This window comes from Xenopus laevis, chromosome 3L (assembly GCF_017654675.1).
Source record: "Xenopus laevis strain J_2021 chromosome 3L, Xenopus_laevis_v10.1, whole genome shotgun sequence".
In the NCBI taxonomy this organism is placed as follows: domain Eukaryota; kingdom Metazoa; phylum Chordata; class Amphibia; order Anura; family Pipidae; genus Xenopus; species Xenopus laevis.
The window spans coordinates 1,932,716-1,947,289 of record NC_054375.1 but is presented as its reverse complement, the minus strand read 5'-3'; the positions used below and the strand labels follow the sequence as shown (position 1 = coordinate 1,947,289).

General features: G+C 44.8%; 1 protein-coding gene across 1 annotated transcript; it reads left to right on the top strand.

The window, feature by feature from the left end:
- Nucleotides 1-295: 295 nt before the first annotated feature.
- On the top strand, nt 296-13,442 carry endoul.L (endonuclease, poly(U) specific like L homeolog). The gene is made up of 7 exons (XM_018250764.2): nt 296-443; nt 5,099-5,198; nt 5,339-5,450; nt 5,587-5,708; nt 5,800-5,912; nt 11,132-11,285; nt 12,747-13,442. Exons 1-7 carry the CDS (start codon nt 430-432, stop codon nt 13,008-13,010), a joined length of 879 nt encoding a protein of 292 aa, XP_018106253.1. The 5' UTR covers nt 296-429; the 3' UTR covers nt 13,011-13,442.
- The last annotated feature ends 1,132 nt before the right edge of the window (nt 13,443-14,574 follow it).

The following is a 14,574-nucleotide window of genomic DNA, read 5'->3' as shown; positions in this document are numbered from 1 at the left end:
CACCACCCCCCTTTCCACAGGATCCTCCCTCTTTTCTAACGCGCCCAATCGCGGCGTCGTACTCTTTATATGCCCGCCCATGGACCAATCCCGCGTAATCTAAAATCTTCTGCCCGCCCCCTTCTCCAGTTCGGCCAATCGCATTATAGCTGCAACCGACAGACGACCCCTCCCAATTCCTGTGCTGCCAATCACTGTTCAGTTCTCACCGGCCCCTCCCAATCCTCCTGCTGTGACTCGGCGTAAGACACAAACAAACGCGCACGAAGTGTTTCAGTAGCGCAAATTAAGAGGCGGGGGTGTGGCAGGACTCCTCCCTTCCCGCTGGCTCTGATTGGCTGCTCCGCGGTGACGTGGGACATTTAGCTGTCTAGCGCTATTAGAGCAGGTGATTGGGGAACTGGGAGCAGAGAGTGACGGGCAGGAGCCATGGCGAGTAACAGGTGGGACTGGGCACGTGATCGGTGTGAGTGTGAGTGTGAGTGAGAGACATACCTGAATTTACAGCTGCTTCACCTTTGCCATAACGTTTAGTAGGTTATTTAATGTCCAATTCTTAGTAATATTGCAATTGGTCTTCATTATTTATATATTTTACTTTTTCTTCTGACTTTCAAATGGGGGTCACTGACCCCATCTAAAAAAACAAATGCTCTGTGAGGCTACAAATATATTGCTATTTTATTTTATTGCCTCTCCTATTCATATTCCAGTCTCTTATTCAAATCAATGTGTGGTTGCTAGGGGAATTTGGACCCTAGCAACCAGACGTCTGAAATTGCAAACTGCAGAGCTGCTGAATAAAAAGCTAAATAACTCAAAAACCACAAATAATAAAAAATGAAAACCAATTGCAAATTGTCTCAGAATATCCCTCTCTACATCATACTAACAGTTAATTTAAAGGGGAACTTCCCCCCATTGATGGAAGAGACCTCTTTGGCTTGGTACAAGGTTATCGGGATCCCATTTGGAATAAGTGAACGGAGGAGTCCCACCTTGTTATGTGCAGGTGCATTTCCGCTTTAATGAAGGGGTCAGGGAGTGGGTGGCAGTTGGCAGTTTATAGTGAATAAAGTACCCCCTATTGTAAATTATAAGGATATTATAAGTCACAGAGGAGTTACATGACCATATAAAAGGATTAGCCAAGGTGACTTCTAATATCCTCATATTTTGCAACTGGGGGAACTTTATTTATTATAATATTATTTATTACAAGTGAGTCATGTGACAGAAAGACCTCAACAGTCACCGTTTATAACTGATGACATCACTAGTCGCCGTTTATAAGGATCTAATGTACAGGATGCTCCTGTGTATTCTAGTTGTATATTGAGCTGCAGGGATCAGAAAGAGATCAGCGCAGGAGGCACAAGGTGATGATCATTCTGTTAATAATCAGTTGGACCTTGGGGCCAACGTGGGGGTCCTGCAGGTTCTTCATTCTGGATTGGGGTGTCGGGGGCATGTCTTACTCACTATCATTACAATTAGGGTGCCCTAGAGCCCCCCTTGTATTTCTGGCTTTCCAGACCCCCCTCCATATCAGGTGTAGTTGGTGCAGCTCAGACTCTGGCCCAACTGGCAGTTGCACCCCCTGTATATTCAATAGGCGGCACCTTCCATTGGGGTTAATTGTAAGATGATCAGGGTCCCGTCTCCCCCCGTGGGAGGAACATTCCACACTCTCTATCCCATATACAACTCTCAGCCCGGAGCTATTTTCTTGCCTTTTAAAAACTGGTTTGACAACTATTTAATGGGTGCGGGGGGGGGGATCAGGATCCAATGACTGATGTCCTAGACCTTCCCTTAATTCAGTGGCTTGGACTAAACTGTCATTAAAAGTTTTCCCTAAATACATAAAATTGATTTAGCAAATCTGGGCCCCGGGGTATTTAACCGACTGCATGTGCCCCGCCCAATTGTGGGGTCCCTTCTTTAGAAAATACGGCCATTCCAAATACCCCGTCTTTTCATATATTTGTACAGAAATCTGCAACTAACTGTTTTATGTCCCGATTGAAACAACGGGATTCTATAAAGGACTGGGGCTCATTTATAAACACTGGGCAAATTTGCACCTGGGCAGTAACCCATGGCAACCAATCAGGCGATTGCTTTCAGAGCTCAGTCTGCAGCTGGCTGAAAAAAGCTAATTACTGATTGGTTGCTATGGGTTACTGCCCAGGTGCAAATTTGCACAGTGTTTATAAATGAGCTCCTTGTAAATGAGAAGTCTGGAATAATGAGCCGAGTTCCCCTTTATTCTGTTCAGTAACAAATGGGGTGGATAGACATTGGTAGATATTCATTGTGGGAGCTGCCATACTACTTCAATGAAACATCTCCCTCCTCTGGTGAAATAAGTGGAAGAACAGCTGCTTGGGTGGGACTCTGGGTGATTATTGGGGTCTCCCAGCCTCTAATCTGTAGGAGACGGGAAGGTTCTGGTGCAGGAAGAACAAACCGGTTTGTCTGTACCGGGTCGGAACATTCTGGCTCAGACAGAACCTGTGTTTACAGTAGATCCGGCCTGGTGAGAAAACAGCAGTTTGTGTGAAGCTTTTGTCTCTACCCCCCACGCCCAATGCACTGCTGGCACTGACTGCGACACTTTGTGGCTTTCACTTGTTACAGACTGTTGTTATCAGTTCCCTCCTTGTTCTGTCTACTCACGTGATCCGACTCTGTCGACTATTTGTGTTCTGCTGCGGCACTGACGGACCCGTCTAATAAGGAGTCAGAGGCAGCAGTGCAGAGAAAGGGACAGACACAATGACAGTTACACAGAACTATAAACCCAGTGAGAATGAGGAATGAATGGATATTGGGAAGTTGTATCAGGAGTCAGAAGCAGCAGTGCAGAGAAAGGGACAGACACAATGACAGTTACACAGAACTATAAACCCAGTGAGAATGAGGAATGAATGGATATTGGGAAGTTGTATCAGGAGTCAGAAGCAGCAGTGCAGAGAAAGGGACAGACACAATGACAGTTACACAGAACTATAAACCCAGTGAGAATGAGGAATGAATGGATATTGGGAAGTTGTATCAGGAGTCAGAAGCAGCAGTGCAGAGAAGAGAAAGGGACAGACACAATGACAGTTACACAGAACTATAAAGCCAGTGAGAATGAGGAATGAATGGATATTGGGAAGTTGTATCAGGAGTCAGAAGCAGCAGTGCAGAGAAGAGAAAGGGACAGACACAATGACAGTTACACAGAACTATAAACCCAGTGAGAATGAGGAATGAATGGATATTGGGAAGTTGTATCAGGAGTCAGAGGCAGCAGTGCAGAGAAGAGAAAGGGACAGACACAATGACAGTTACACAGAACTATAAACCCAGTGAGAATGAGGAATGAATGGATATTGGGAAGTTGTATCAGGAGTCAGAGGCAGCAGTGCAGAGAAAGGGACAGACACAATGACAGTTACACAGAACTATAAACCCAGTGAGAATGAGGAATGAATGGATATTGGGAAGTTGTATCAGGAGTCAGAAGCAGCAGTGCAGAGAAAGGGACAGACACAATGACAGTTACACAGAACTATAAACCCAGTGAGAATGAGGAATGAATGGATATTGGGAAGTTGTATCAGGAGTCAGAAGCAGCAGTGCAGAGAAGAGAAAGGGACAGACACAATGACAGTTACACAGAACTATAAACCCAGTGAGAATGAGGAATGAATGGATATTGGGAAGTTGTATCAGGAGTCAGAAGCAGCAGTGCAGAGAAAGGGACAGACACAATGACAGTTACACAGAACTATAAACCCAGTGAGAATGAGGAATGAATGGATATTGGGAAGTTGTATCAGGAGTCAGAAGCAGCAGTGCAGAGAAGAGAAAGGGACAGACACAATGACAGTTACACAGAACTATAAACCCAGTGAGAATGAGGAATGAATGGATATTGGGAAGTTGTATCAGGAGTCAGAAGCAGCAGTGCAGAGAAAGGGACAGACACAATGACAGTTACACAGAACTATAAACCCAGTGAGAATGAGGAATGAATGGATATTGGGAAGTTGTATCAGGAGTCAGAAGCAGCAGTGCAGAGAAGAGAAAGGGACAGACACAATGACAGTTACACAGAACTATAAACCCAGTGAGAATGAGGAATGAATGGATATTGGGAAGTTGTATCAGGAGTCAGAAGCAGCAGTGCAGAGAAGAGAAAGGGACAGACACAATGACAGTTACACAGAACTATAAACCCAGTGAGAATGAGGAATGAATGGATATTGGGAAGTTGTATCAGGAGTCAGAAGCAGCAGTGCAGAGAAAGGGACAGACACAATGACAGTTACACAGAACTATAAACCCAGTGAGAATGAGGAATGAATGGATATTGGGAAGTTGTATCAGGAGTCAGAAGCAGCAGTGCAGAGAAGAGAAAGGGACAGACACAATGACAGTTACACAGAACTATAAACCCAGTGAGAATGAGGAATGAATGGATATTGGGAAGTTGTATCAGGAGTCAGAAGCAGCAGTGCAGAGAAAGGGACAGACACAATGACAGTTACACAGAACTATAAACCCAGTGAGAATGAGGAATGAATGGATATTGGGAAGTTGTATCAGGAGTCAGGGGCAGCAGTGCAGAGAAGAGAAAGGGACAGACACAATGACAGTTACACAGAACTATAAACCCAGTGAGAATGAGGAATGAATGGATATTGGGAAGTTGTATCAGGAGTCAGAAGCAGCAGTGCAGAGAAAGGGACAGACACAATGACAGTTACACAGAACTATAAACCCAGTGAGAATGAGGAATGAATGGATATTGGGAAGTTGTATCAGGAGTCAGAAGCAGCAGTGCAGAGAAGAGAAAGGGACAGACACAATGACAGTTACACAGAACTATAAACCCAGTGAGAATGAGGAATGAATGGATATTGGGAAGTTGTATCAGGAGTCAGAAGCAGCAGTGCAGAGAAGAGAAAGGGACAGACACAATGAGGAATGAATGGCTATTAGGAAGTTGCTTATGCAAAACACTGATTTTTAGTAGTTAAGTTCCCCTTGAATTTCTCTTCCCCTTCAAACCTTGATGCCTCTGGGGGTCTCTGTATTTCAGGGGGCAGCTGAACCATGAACTCTCCAAGCTGTTTAATGAGCTGTGGGACGCAGATCAGAACCGGATGAAGTCCGGGAAGGATTATCGGATCTCCTTGCAGGTAAGTGGCCAGTTCTGCTGGTTTCTTGGTCAGTATCATTGGTGACTGTAGGTCAGTATTGTATTAACTGTGCTGTAAAGTCCCTCAGTAGTAGTTCTAGTCTCTCTATATATAATATATATAAATATAATTCCATTTAGGGTAAAGCAGGGTACGTACCCGCCGGTTCCAACCAGGCCAAGGACAGCGCCTCGTTCCCGCTCTTCCAGTTCGTCGATGAGGAGAAGCTGAAGAGCAGGAAGACGTTTGCAAGTAAATCTTAGTTTTAGTTCCCCTTCACAGCTGCCCATTGGTCTCCTATTGCCCCTGACTGATGGGCAGTGCCAGTGTTGTGCAGGGGGCGGGTGCCATACACACTGTAACCAATCATGTTCCTCGCTCCCCGCAGCCTTCATTTCCCTGCTGGACAATTATGAGATGGACACGGGGGTGGCCGAGGTTGTGACTCCGGAGGAAATCGCTGAAAACAACAACTTCCTGGACGCCATTCTGGAAACCAAAGTGATGAAGGTGAGAGGATAGGGGTACAGCCCCCCATTAGTCCTTGGGCAAAGCCCCAATCACTCCCGGTGTCTCTCTCTGTGCCCCCCCCCCCACACAGATGGCACATGACTACCTGGTGAGGAAGAACCAAGCCAAACCCACCCGGAATGACTTCAAGGTCCAACTGTACAACATCTGGTTCCAGCTGTACTCACGGGCCCCAGGGAGCAGGTAGGTACCCCCATTATTCATTTGGTTACGGCTGTACTCCCGAACCCCATTGAATAAGTAGGTACCCCCATTATTTATTTGGTTACGGCTGTACTCCCGAACCCCATTGAATAAGTAGGTACCCCCATTTTATTTGGTTCCAGCCCCATTGAATAAATAGGTACCCCCATTTTATTTGGTAACGGCTGTACTCCCGAACCCCATTGAATAAGTAGGTACCCCCATTTCATTTGGTTCCAGCTGTACTCCCAAACCCCATTGAATAAGTAGGTACCCCCATTCATTTGGTTCCAGCCCCATTGAATAAGTAGGTACCCCCATTCATTTGGTTCCAGCCCCCCCATTGGATAAGTAGGTACCCCCATTCATTTGGTTACGGCTGTCGTCCCGAACCCCATTGAATAAGTAGGTACCCCCATTCATTTGGTTCCAGCCCCATTGGATAAGTAGGTACCCCATTCATTTGGTTATGGCTGTACTCCCGAACCCCATTGAATAAGTAGGTACCCCCATTTTATTTGGTTCCAGCCCCATTGAATAAATAGGTACCCCCATTTTATTTGGTTACGGCTGTACTCCCGAACCCCATTGAATAAGTAGGTACCCCCATTTCATTTGGTTCCAGCTATACTCCCGAACCCCATTGAATAAGTAGGTACCCCCATTTCATTTGGTTCCAGCTGTACTCCCGAACCCCATTGAATAAGTAGGTACCCCCATTCATTTGGTTCCAGCCCCATTGAATAAGTAGGTACCCCCATTCATTTGGTTCCAGCCCCATTGGATAAGTAGGTACCCCCATTCATTTGGTTATGGCTGTACTCCCGAACCCCATTGAATAAGTAGATACCCCCATTCATTTGGTTCCAGCCCCATTGGATAAGTAGGTACCCCATTTATTTGGTTATGGCTGTACTCCCGAACCCCATTGAATAAGTAGGTACCCCCATTTCATTTGGTTCTGGCTGTACTCCCGAACCCCATTGAATAAGTAGGTACCCCCATTTCATTTGGTTCCAGCTGTACTCCCGAACCCCATTGAATAAGTAGGTACCCCCATTCATTTGGTTCCAGCACCATTGGATAAGTAGGTACCCCATTTATTTGGTTATGGCTGTACTCCCGAACCCCATTGAATAAGTAGGTACCCCCATTTCATTTGGTTACGGCTGTACTCCCGAACCCCATTGAATAAGTAGGTACCCCATTTCATTTGGTTATGGCTGTACCACCCGAAACCCCATTGGAATGAAGCTAGGTACCCCGATTTCATTTGGTTCCCCGACCCCATTGAAATAAGTAGGGTACCCCCATTTCATTGGTTCCAGCTGTACTCCCGAACCCCATTGAATAAGTAGGTACCCCCATGTCATTTGGTTCCAGCCCCATTGGATAAGTAGGTACCCCCATTCCATTTGGTTATGGCTGTACTCCCGAACCCCATTGATAAGTAGGTACCCCCATTTCATTTGGTTCCAGCCCCATTGAAATAAGTAGGTAACCCCATTTCATTTGGTTACAGCTGTACTCCCGAACCCCATTGAATAAGTAGGTACCCCGATTTCATTTGGTTCCACGCCCCATGGAATAAGTAGGTACCACCATTCATTTGGTTCCAGCTGTACTCCCGAACCCATAGAATAAGTAGGTTACCCCCAAATTTCATTTGGTTTCAGCCCCATTGAATAAGTAGGTACCCCCATTTTCATTTGGTTAACGGCTGTACTCCCGACCCCATTGAATAAGTAGGTACCCCATTTCATTTGGTTCAGCCCCCATTGAATAATAGGTACCCCCATTTCATTTGGTTACGGCTGTACCCCGAACCCCATTGAATAAGTAGGTACCCCCATTTCATTTGGTTCCAGCTGTACCCGACCCATTGATAAGTAGGTACCCCCATTCATTGGTTCCAGCCATTGGATAAGTAGGTACCCCATTCATTTGGTTATGGCTGTACTCCCGACCCATTGAATAAGTAGGTACCCCTTTATTTGGTTCAGCCCATTGAATAAGTAGGTACCCCATTTCATTTGGTTACGGCTGTACTCCGAACCCATTGAATAAAGTAGGTACCCCATTTCATTTGTTCCAGCCCCATTGAATAAGTAGGTACCCCATTTCATTTGGTTCCAGCTGTACTCCGAACCCCATAGATAAGTAGGTACCCCATTTCATTTGGTTCCAGCCCCATTGATAAGTAGGTACCCCCATTTCATTTGGTTACGGCTGTACTCCCGAACCCCATTGAATAAGTAGGTACCCCCCATTTCATTTGGTTCCAGCCCCATTGAATAAAGTAGGTACCCCCATTTCATTTGGTTACGGCTGTACTCCCCGAACCCCATTGAATAAGTAGGTACCCATTTCATTTGGTTCCAGCTGTACTCCCGAACCCCATTGAATAAGTAGGTACCCCCATTCATTTGGTTCGCTGTACTCCCGAACCCCATTGAATAAGTAGTATTTGGTTCCAGCCCATTGATAAGTAGGTACCATTCATTTGGTTATGGTGTACTCCCGAACCCCATTGAATAAGTAGGTACCCCATTTATTTGGTTCCAGCCCCATTGAATAAGTAGGTACCCCATTTCATTTGGTTACGGCTGTTCCCGAACCCCATTGAATAAGTAGGTACCCCCATTTCATTTGGTTCCAGCCCCATTGAATAAGTAGGTACCCCCATTTCATTTGGTTACGGCTGTACTCCCGAACCCCATTGAATAAGTAGGTACCCCCATTTCATTTGGTTCCAGCTGTACTCCCGAACCCCATTGAATAAGTAGGTACCCCCATTTCATTTGGTTACGGCTGTACTCCCGAACCCCATTGAATAAGTAGGTACCCCCATTCATTTGGTTCCAGCCCCATTGAATAAGTAGGTACCCCCATTCATTTGGTTCCAGCCCCATTGGATAAGTAGGTACCCCCATTCATTTGGTTATGGCTGTACTCCCGAACCCAATTGAATAAGTAGGTACCCCCATTCATTTGGTTCCAGCCCCATTGGATAAGTAGGTACCCCATTCATTTGGTTATGGCTGTACTCCCGAACCCCATTGAATAAGTAGGTACCCCCATTTCATTTGGTTCCAGCCCCATTGAATAAGTAGGTACCCCCATTTCATTTGGTTACGGCTGTACTCCCGAACCCCATTGAATAAGTAGGTACCCCCATTTCATTTGGTTCCAGCCCCATTGAATAAGTAGGTACCCCCATTTCATTTGGTTACGGCTGTACTCCCGAACCCCATTGAATAAGTAGGTACCCCCATTTCATTTGGTTCCAGCTGTACTCCCGAACCCCATTGAATAAGTAGGTACCCCCATTTCATTTGGTTACGGCTGTACTCCCGAACCCCATTGAATAAGTAGGTACCCCCATTTCATTTGGTTACGGCTGTACTCCCGAACCCCATTGAATAAGTAGGTACCCCCATTCATTTGGTTCCAGCCCCATTGAATAAGTAGGTACCCCCATTCATTTGGTTCCAGCCCCATTGGATAAGTAGGTACCCCCATTCATTTGGTTATGGCTGTACTCCCGAACCCAATTGAATAAGTAGGTACCCCCATTCATTTGGTTCCAGCCCCATTGAATAAGTAGGTACCCCCATTCATTTGGTTCCAGCCCCATTGGATAAGTAGGTACCCCCATTCATTTGGTTATGGCTGTACTCCCGAACCCCATTGAATAAGTAGGTACCCCCATTTCATTTGGTTCCAGCCCCATTGAATAAGTAGGTACCCCCATTTCATTTGGTTACGGCTGTACTCCCGAACCCCATTGAATAAGTAGGTACCCCCATTTCATTTGGTTCCAGCTGTACTCCCGAACCCCATTGAATAAGTAGGTACCCCCATTCATTTGGTTCCAGCTGTACTCCCGAACCCCATTGAATAAGTAGGTACCCCCATTCATTTGGTTCCAGCCCCATTGGATAAGTAGGTACCCCATTCATTTGGTTATGGCTGTACTCCCGAACCCCATTGAATAAGTAGGTACCCCCATTCATTTGGTTCCAGCCCCATTGAATAAGTAGGTACCCCCATTATTCATTTGGTTCCAGCTGTACTTCCGAACCCCATTGAATAAGTAGGTACCCCCATTTCATTTGGTTCCAGCTGTACTCCCGAACCCCATTGAATAAGTAGGTACCCCCATTCATTTGGTTCCAGCCCCATTGAATAAGTAGGTACCCCCATTTCATTTGGTTCCAGCTGTACTCCCGAACCCCATTGAATAAGTAGGTACCCCCATTCATTTGGTTCCAGCCCCATTGAATAAGTAGGTACCCCCATTTCATTTGGTTACAGCTGTACTCCCGAACCCCATTGAATAAATAGGTACCCCCATTTCATTTGGTTATGGTTGTACTCCCGAACCCCATTGAATAAGTAGGTACCCCCATTCATTTGGTTCCAGCCCCATTGAATTAGTAGGTACCCCCATTTCATATGGTTCCGGCTGTACTCCCGAACCCCATTGAATAAGTAGGTACCCCCATTTCATTTGGTTCCAGCTGTATTCCCGAACCCCATTGAATAAGTAGGTACCCCCATTAATTTGGTTCCAGCCCCATTGGATAAGTAGGTACCCCCATTCATTTGGTTCCAGCCCCATTGGATAAGTAGGTACCCCCATTCATTTGGTTCCAGCCCCATTGGATAAGTAGGTACCCCCATTCATTTGGTTCCAGCCCCATTGGATAAGTAGGTACCCCCATTCATTTGGTTCCAGCTCCATTGGATAAGTAGGTACCCCCATTCATTTGGTTCCTGCCCCATTGGATAAGTAGGTACCTCCATTCATTTGGTTCCAGCTGTACTCCCGAACCCCATTGAATAAGTAGGTACCCCCATTTCATATGGTTCCGGCTGTACTCCCGAACCCCATTGAATAAGTAGGTACCCCCATTCATCTGATTACTGCACTCACTATGTAGGTTGCTGGGAGTTGTAACTCTACCACAGCTGAAGCCACAGGCTGGACAGTGTCTTTTTCGGGGGCCCGGGCCCAAATCTGCGGCATAGTCAGTAGCACAGTCATAGCCAGGCAATCTAGGACAAGAACTGGCAATACTTGTACAAAACTACAACTCTCAGCTCAGTTGAGTTGTCAGAGGATTGTTGAGTATCACTCTTCCCATGAAATTGCTGAAAATCACAGCTGGATATAAAGTTCTGGCCGGTTCTGTGACCCGTTCGTTGCCTTCCAGACCCGATTCGTGCGGCTTTGAGCACGTGTTTGTGGGAGAATCGAAGCGAGGGCAGGAGATGATGGGGCTTCACAACTGGGTCCAGTTTTACCTTCAGGAGAAGAGGAAGAACATCGACTATAAAGGATACGTGGCTCGGCAGAACAAGAGTCGGGTAAGTGGCCCCCCAAAATCCCCACTTCTCTATAGACACTACAGATTTATTAAGGGTTGAATTGAAAATTACATTTTTTATTTTATGGTTAAATTCGACTAGGGACTTATCCAAACGCGATTCGAGTTTTTTTTTTTTTTTTAAATTCTAATTCTATTTTCTTGATTTCATACTCTGGCCCTTTAAGAATTTAACTATTTGCTGCCAAATTACTGTAGAAGTCAATGGGAGATGATTTGGTGATGTTTGTAGCCTTCCTGATATTCGAGTTTTGTATAATTTGAATCAAATTCAATTAAATTCGATTCAATTCAAATGTGATATTTTTTTTTAAATTATCCCCCAATCGAATTTTGAATTCAATCGAATTTAAAGGGGTTGTAAACCTTTAAATTAACTGTTGGTATGATGAAGAAAGGGATATTCTGAGACAATTTGCAATTGGTCTTCATTTTTTATTATTTGTGGTTTTTGACTTATTTAGCTTTTTATTCAGCAGCTCTCCAGTTTGCAATTTCAGTAATCTGGTTGCTACGGTCCAAATTCCCCTAGCAACCATGCACTGATTTGTATAAGAGACTGGAATATGAATAGGAGAGGCCTGAATAGAAAGGTGAGGAATAAAAAGTAGCAATAACTATAAGGGGAAGATTTATCAAAGGTCGAGGTGAATTTTCGAATTAAAAAAATTCGAATTTCAAGCTATTTTTTGTGTACCTCGACTAGGGAATAGTCCAAATTCGATTTGAATTTGAAAAAAATTCTAATATCTAAATTTATTGTGTACTGTCTCTTTAAAAATTCGACTCCGACCATTCACCATCTAAAAATTGCTGTTTTAGCCTATGACGGACCTCCTAGAACCTATTCAGAGTCTATTGGTGGACTTTGAAAAATCAAAGTTTTTTGGGGGGAAAAACTTTGATTCGAATTCGATTGAATGCACTATTACTTCGATTCTTACAAATCGAATTGGGCCGAATACAGACCTATTCGGCCAAAAAAAAAAAAACTTCAACTTCATTTCGGTTGGGTCTTTTTGAATTCGAATTTCGGAAGTTTTTCAAATTCGACCCTTGATAAATATGCCCCCAAATGCCTTACAGAGCATTTCTTTTTAGATGGGGTCAGTGACCCCCCATTTAAAAGCTGTAAAGAATCAGAAGAAGCAAACAATTATTTTAAAAAGTATAAATAATGAAGACCAATTGAAAAGTTGCTTAGAATTAGCAACTTTATAACATACTAAAAGTCAACGATTTTAATAAAACTCGCATGAATTCGAAATTCGACCCTTGTAACAGTTGCGTTCCCTGGGGATGTATTTCTTCATACTCTGTTTACTGCTTTTTCAGCAGCACTGCCTTGCTTTATGGCAGGAATTCTATATATACACTCACGAGACTCATTGCAGTATATATATAATATAAAATCGGGTTTTCCTCTCTATTTTCCCCGCAGCCGGATGAAGATGATCAGGTGTTGAACCTGCAGTTCAGTTGGAAGGAGATGGTGAAACCCGTCGGCAGCAGCTTCATTGGCGTCAGCCCGGAATTCGAATTCGCCCTTTACACCATCGTCTTCCTCGCGTCTCAGGAGAAGATGAGCCGAGAAGTCGTTCGGCTGGAAGAATACGAACTGCAGATCGTCGTCAATCGCCACGGCCGTTATATAGGGACCGCCTACCCCGTCCTCCTGAGCACCAATAACCCGGATCTGTACTGAGGGGGCGGGGCTAGAGATCACAGCCGGTTCCCACGGTTTGGGTGCATTTACTAACAAAACTGCACATTTGCACCAATGCAACAACAATGCAACCAGATGATGGGGACAGGTTCATATCCCTCTGCTTTCCCTAGTGTGTGTGTGGGGCAGATATTTTTGGAAAGCGGAGGGACTTCAAATCCCAGAATCCAAGCTGGCCTCTCACATTAACCCTATAACTGCCACTCACTGCACCAGACCCATTATTTAACCCCACAAGGGACATCAAGCCAGTGCCTTGTTATGAGAGAGCGCAGCCGGGGCTTCTCTACTGTGAAACTTCTGTATTGTATAGAGTTTACTTGGTTTCTTCCTCCAGACAATTTCACTTTTTTTTTTGGTTTGCCTTTAACCATTAAAAGTCCATGACATTTCTGTGTCCGATGAGAATCACTTTCTTGTGTCTTGTGATGTGTTGCATAGAACATGGGACTGTTTATCTACACAGAATATGGCAGGAACAGCCTTGCTTATAGTATTCCCTGTACTAAGCACAATTCAGCAGGAACAGTCCCTAAGTTTGCTCATAGTCTGTACAGTGAGACCCCATAAAACTATGGTACATAGGTATTCCCTGTACTAAGCACAATTCAGCAGGAACAGCCCCTAAGTTTGCTCATAGTCTGTACAGAGAGATCCCATAAAACTATGGTACATAGGTATTCCCTGTACTAAGCACAATTCAGCAGGAACAGCCCCCTAAGTTTGCTCATAGTCTGTACAGAGAGATCCCATAAAACTATGGTACATAGGTATTCCCTGTACTAAGCACAATTCAGCAGGAACAGTCCCCTAGGTTTGCTCATAGTCTGTACAGAGAGATCCCATAAAACTATGGTACATAGGTATTCCCTGTACTAAGCACAATTCAGCAGCAACAGCCCCCTAAATTTACTCATAGTCTGTACAGAGAGATCCCATAAAACTATGGCAGCATAGGTATTCCCTGTACTAAGCACAATTCAGCAGGAACAGTCCCTAAGTTTGCTCATAGTCTGTACAGAGAGATCCCATAAAACTATGGTACATAGGTATTCCCTGTACTAAGCACAATTCAGCAGGAACAGCCCCTAAGTTTGCTCATAGTCTGTACAGAGAGATCCCATAAAACTATGGCACATAGGTATTCCCTGTACTAAGCACAATTCAGCAGGAACAGTCCCCTAAGTTTGTTCATAGTCTGTACAGAGAGATCCCATAAAACTATGGCAGCATAGGTATTCCCTGTACTAAGCACAATTCAGCAGGAACAGCCCCCTAAGTTTGCTCATAGTCTGTACATAGAGATCCCATAAAACTATGGCACATAGGTATTCCCTGTACTAAGCACAATTCAGCAGGAACAGCTCCTTAAGTAGCAGAGATATTTCACAAGGCAAAATCAGCAGTGTGATAATTCAGAGCAAAAGGTCAGTTCAGATGGAGCCCCCCCCCCCCGGTTATTTGCCGCTCAGCAGACTGGGGTTGAAAGTCTGCTCATAAGATTGGAAAAGTCAGCGAGATGGAATGTGTAACGGGCAGGAGA

Bases quoted from the DNA above. Each gene is read 5' to 3' on its own strand.
- endoul.L (XM_018250764.2), top strand. The intron at 5,451-5,586 runs GTAAATCTTAGT...CGCTCCCCGCAG, and splicing joins GAGCAGGAAGACGTTTGCAA to CCTTCATTTCCCTGCTGGAC. The intron at 11,286-12,746 runs GTAAGTGGCCCC...TTTTCCCCGCAG, and splicing joins CTCGGCAGAACAAGAGTCGG to CCGGATGAAGATGATCAGGT.